Source organism: Montipora foliosa, chromosome 11 (assembly GCF_036669935.1).
Source record: "Montipora foliosa isolate CH-2021 chromosome 11, ASM3666993v2, whole genome shotgun sequence".
Classification (NCBI taxonomy): Eukaryota; Metazoa; Cnidaria; class Anthozoa; order Scleractinia; family Acroporidae; genus Montipora; species Montipora foliosa.
The window spans coordinates 28,102,008-28,107,007 of record NC_090879.1 but is presented as its reverse complement, the minus strand read 5'-3'; the positions used below and the strand labels follow the sequence as shown (position 1 = coordinate 28,107,007).

The window sequence follows — 5,000 nt, the reverse complement described above, 5'->3', positions numbered from 1 at the left end:
AAACATGACAATACCTAATTAGCAAGGCCTAATCAGAATAACTACGCCATTTTAGTCTGGTATATGAAAGTCTACCCAAAATTGCTTAAAGTGGATGTCCACTCTGGCTAATAATTTTAAGCTGAACAAAATAATGTTTGCAATCAAATTTATTCAACAATTTTCTGAAAAAAATGTATTTGTATTGAAAAAAGAAATTTCAAATTTCCTGGGCACCACCAACTTAAATAATGTGTTATGGTTGCCCTTATTCTTTTCATGTAAAGAGCTTTTGTTTTGAAACAATTAAGAGGGGAAAAGTGATTCAAGATGGTGGCGCCAGCAAATTTGAAAACTAAAACAAGCGTTTTTGAAATTCACTATTTCAGATCCATACAAACACTTTTTGGAATACTTTTCAACATTTTTGATTGTAAACATTTTGTTCTGTGGTTTAAAGTTATTTTCTAGTTTTCTTGACGGAGGATGTAAAGTGCAGATTGCAGGTCATTGTTTTACCATAACTTAAACAAACCCAAATCTTTACATAAATGCTAACCTTAAACTTAAACACTATCTTTTTAGGCCTAATGTTAGCATTAGTAAAGTTTTGGGTTGTTTCAGCTATTGTGCGGCAATGACTGCAACCTGCAGTTTACGGCACCCTCCATTTTCGCAAAGGTAAAGTCACTGCTTACGAGCCAGAAGGACCATCAGGCCGGTGCTTATCTTCGGTTTCCGTAGCATGAAGTGACTAAGAGTATTTATATTCCCCCCTGGATGGGATGCTAGTCCATCACAGGGTTACCCCCAGCATTACGCCGGTACCCATTTATACACCTGGGCGGAGAGAGGCACTGTGAAAGTAAAGTGTCTTGTCCAAGAACACAACACAACCACTCGATCCGGAGTCAAGCACACTAACCATGAGACCACCGCGCCTCCATTTTCGCAAAGGTTCCCTTTAAATAGAACAAAAAATGCAGAAAGAAACGATATAACACCTGTAAGTCTTTGTTGGTCCCATCAGTTCTCGCCAGTGTGTTATACCATTTTCTTTAGCAAGAACCACGGCTGTCATCGGGCCACTACAGAATAAAAACAAAATTAAACCATTCCGGCAAGTTTTCAAAACTGGATAGTCTTAACCCACAGACACCTCAAATTCTAGGCCGCAGAGTAAAAGCTGTTAAGTCTGTCTCCCACAGGTAAATGGAGGTCAATGCCACAGGTCAATGCCTGCTTAATGGAGAGGACAGATCTTTTTGACCTAGGGGTGAATGAGTTAATATCCCTCTATGAATGACAGTAAATCAGACAAAGCTACAATCCTGGACAAATTGGGAACACTTGCTACCAATAATAAATTTTCATATTTCAAATGACCAATCTATCCACAGTTTCCACATGTTTGATATCCTCTCAAATTACATGAATCTGACTCACAAAATTTTGAACTGCTCTCAGCCAATCCAAATTAGTTTTTTTCCATGAATATTATGGATTTAGGTAATAGGCACATGTCATCATTATTTCGACATTAACAGTCAACAATAATAAAAATTATTATTGACAACTACAGGGAGGTTGGAAAACTAATGTTTCAGGTGTTAGCCACTTCCGTTTCAGGAATATATCTTTACAACGCCCTTTAACAGTTTTAAATTCCATACCTGCTCATGAATCCAACAAGCCTGGTGTAAAAAAACCGTTCTGAATGAACAAAGATGAAAGGATATGAGAGCATCAAAGATCTTCTTATTTCTACCAAGGTTATAATATTGTGGTAGAAGAATTCATGATGATAACATCATCATCATCATCATCATTATCAACACCAGTGATCATAATCACCACCTTACCTTTGTGCTCCTCATAAAATTGTTCAGCTTCTTTTTGAGAGAACTTGACAACTCTGGATTGAATCACAAGGAACCCATGGTCCTTAATGATGGTCTTGACTTCCTAAAAGTATCCAATGGCAAATCCTTATTTTTGTTAAAAACAGTGGTTTTTACACTTTTGTGATCAATTTTATGGCAATGTTTAACCCATTGACACGTGGGAGTGAGACTTACAGATTTAACTGTCTAAAGCCAGACGATTTTACTCATCAACTGGGCGTGTCGTACGGCATTTCAGGTGTCAATGGGTTAACTGTATCTTTAAAAATCTGGATTTTTTTATTATGAACCTTCTTGAAAATTCTTTGGCTGAAATATGGAGATAACAGACAAACGTGTGTAGCTACTCACACGCCCAAATTATTTATGAACATATTTTTTGAAAAAGTAAATTAACTGCTATACAAAAGATTTTAGAAACAGCTTTGCAACCCTGCCCTCTTAACAAACTGAGCCCTAGTACCGGGGTGCCAGTCCATAGTTTGTCAACGTTTGCCACTGTCATTGACAATTTTTGTTGTCAACAAACTATGGTCTGGCACCCCTGTAGGGCTCAGTTCATAAAGCGGGCAGGGTTACAAAGCCAATTCAAAAGGTTGATTTGTTCAACTTGGCTCGTCAATTGAGTGAACAAACTACTGCCTGAGGTTGCTTGCAGAGCTACTATTGCATTGCTGGAGGGTTGTTCAAAATGAAAGTTCCATCTTCGTCAGTTGATTCAAATGTGGAATTGTTGCTGTGGGAACATTTATCTCTGGATATTTGGCTCAATTTGGTGTGTTTCCCATAATGAAGAGTGCAACCTCGGGATTTTATAATACGGTTGGCAACAAGTATTATAAACCTGCGAGCCAGCGAGCCATGACTGAGAGTCATGTGAGCCAACATGGCAAGCCATTTGAGTCAACATGGGAGTCACACAGTTATTGAAAGCTAACCGTTTGAAAATGGGCGCTTAGACTTAATTACTGTTTATCAGCGCTATTTGAAATGGGTGCTTAGACTTGAATGCGAAATTCGCATGGCTCGCTGGCTTGCAGATAAGGCAGACCCGTTGGCAACAGAGGAATAAACCATTTTCCAGTAGTAGCTAGGTTACCTGGCATAAGAATGGAAGAAAGCTTTTCTAATGTTTAAGTAAACTAATTAGAATTTCAACAACGGAATTTACATGATAAGAGCAGTGAGGTTTGTATCACTGCAAGGTCACTGGCAGCCTCACAGCCATTCATAGGCTAGGTCACTGAGAGTGAGGTGCGATATTGCAGAATATCATAATATCAATCTTTGCTATCATTTTTGATATATCAAAAACTCTCTCATACACTTCTTGCAGTTTTTACTGATAATCTCATGATATATCATTTTTGATAAGTGTCTATGATATTTTGATTTTCCCACTGAGAAACTAGCATGCATATGATGGCACGATGATATCAAAATAGCGACATCTCAAATGTTTAGATGTGACTAAGTGTTGAAGAGCTTGACATTTTTATATATCATGATAATATCACAATATCATGATAATATCAAAATATTGATATCAGTATGATATGAATAAGGAACGAGGCAGCACACATTTGTGATTATTATGGTTTTGATTCTTAAATCTCAAAATATCAACGTGAGATGGCATACTAAAGTGGACGTGATCAAGTGTTGAGGGGCTTGATATTTTGATATATCATGATAATATCACAATAATCTCAAATGTTTGCCTGGGTGTGATCAAGTGTTGAGGGGCTTGATATTTTGATACATCATGATAATACCACAATATCATGATAATATGAAAATCTCAAAATCTCACAGTTGATCTGATATTTTGATATTCTGCAATCCCACACCTTTAAGTGGTCACTGAGCAAACAACTGTAAAATGGCCTATTGAAAAACGGCTCAATTTGTGTTGAATAAAGAAAAAAAACTCACAAAAGGAAACTACCCACAATGGCAATAACGTCAGTCTTTTTAATTGAGAATTTCTACATATGATTATCTCAAGCCTTTTATCCCCGGGATTCCCATACAAATCCTTATATTTTTGTCGGCCATGTTGGCTTTCCCACTCAGTGTGCTTGGGGTGCCTGTGAATTTCAATATTCCAGAATTAATATATCGACGTACCATACCTGGTTTGCAACCAATCTCTAGAGATACAGATAACAATCTTGTAATGTACAATTGCTGGTGGACGAACAAAAGGAGCTAATAAGCGATCTTTTGTTTTCGTCCACCTACATGGCGCAGATGACGTAACGTGAAAAACCACCCACGTGTTATATAACTTATTTATTCCTTTACGCTTCTCTAACAAGGCAAAAATATGAATGTCTTAACGAATACGATATTTCCATTACCTTCGTTCTCACCGGGTGCATCATCAAATCTGGTTTAAGAATCGCTAGAGTCAGCTGAAGACGACCTCGCCCCATATTAGCAGAACTCTGTGAGTTTCCTGCAGGCAACGAGAGACTATTGTCTTCGTTTGAGCACTGAGTATTCAATACCACAAACGTTTATTCCATCCATAGAACAATTTATAATAATGTAGGATGGATTCGCCATGCATTGTTCAGCTTCCCAACTGAACTCAGAAGATCCTGACGCCATAAGCGTCTTTTGGCGTGACACTAAAAAAAGAGCGTTACCTCATTATCGTTTTTTTCTGTTCGAGGCATGTGACACCACCGCATCGGCTCTGAGGAAGAGAGGCGTGTTACAGGAAACTTATCGCAGTTTTGCAGCAACTTCTTTTGTCAAAGATGCAAGAAATTGGTGGGAAAAAACAAGAAGTTTCCTTTTTTTTTTTTAAGTCAAGCGTGACACTTTCACTATCGTTTCCAGTTTCCCGGGACGCTGCTAAGTTGTTGCGCAACGGAACCATTTGATCAACTGGCTTTGCAGAATGCCTCCGATTTTAGCATCTATGCGCATTTCAAGGCACAAGACATGCAAGGAAAATTTGTTCAATGTGTTGCAAGTTTTCCATTTTCTTGTTGCGATGGGTTATCTCTGGGCAGGAATTGTCGAGTTTATAAAAAACCCACCTTACTTCGATGCGTACGGTGATGCTTCAACACGGAATGACCTTCCTCAAGGATTGTTTCAAGT

The 5,000-nt window shown here is 38.2% G+C and overlaps 2 protein-coding genes across 4 annotated transcripts in view; one reads left to right on the top strand and one right to left on the bottom strand.

Annotated features, from left to right (window-relative positions):
• Positions 1-4,676, bottom strand: part of LOC137974792 (nucleoside diphosphate kinase 6-like) — a 7,778-nt gene extending 3,102 nt beyond the window's left edge. The window contains exons 1-5 of one of the 2 annotated variants that reach the window (XM_068821773.1): positions 4,538-4,676; positions 4,247-4,344; positions 1,842-1,944; positions 1,653-1,692; positions 984-1,067 (exon numbers count right to left, since the gene is read on the bottom strand). In XM_068821773.1, the coding sequence (XP_068677874.1) occupies positions 984-1,067; positions 1,653-1,692; positions 1,842-1,944; positions 4,247-4,321 (302 nt within the window). In that variant the 5' untranslated portion in view covers positions 4,322-4,344; positions 4,538-4,676. The other variant, XM_068821772.1, reaches the window with a different exon arrangement.
• Positions 4,647-5,000, top strand: part of LOC137974786 (uncharacterized) — a 19,643-nt gene continuing 19,289 nt past the window's right edge. The window contains exons 1-2 of one of the 2 annotated variants that reach the window (XM_068821764.1): positions 4,647-4,664; positions 4,734-4,998. In XM_068821764.1, the coding sequence (XP_068677865.1) occupies positions 4,795-4,998 (204 nt within the window). In that variant the 5' untranslated portion in view covers positions 4,647-4,664; positions 4,734-4,794. Of the gene's footprint in view, positions 4,999-5,000 lie in introns of both variants that reach the window. The other variant, XM_068821763.1, reaches the window with a different exon arrangement.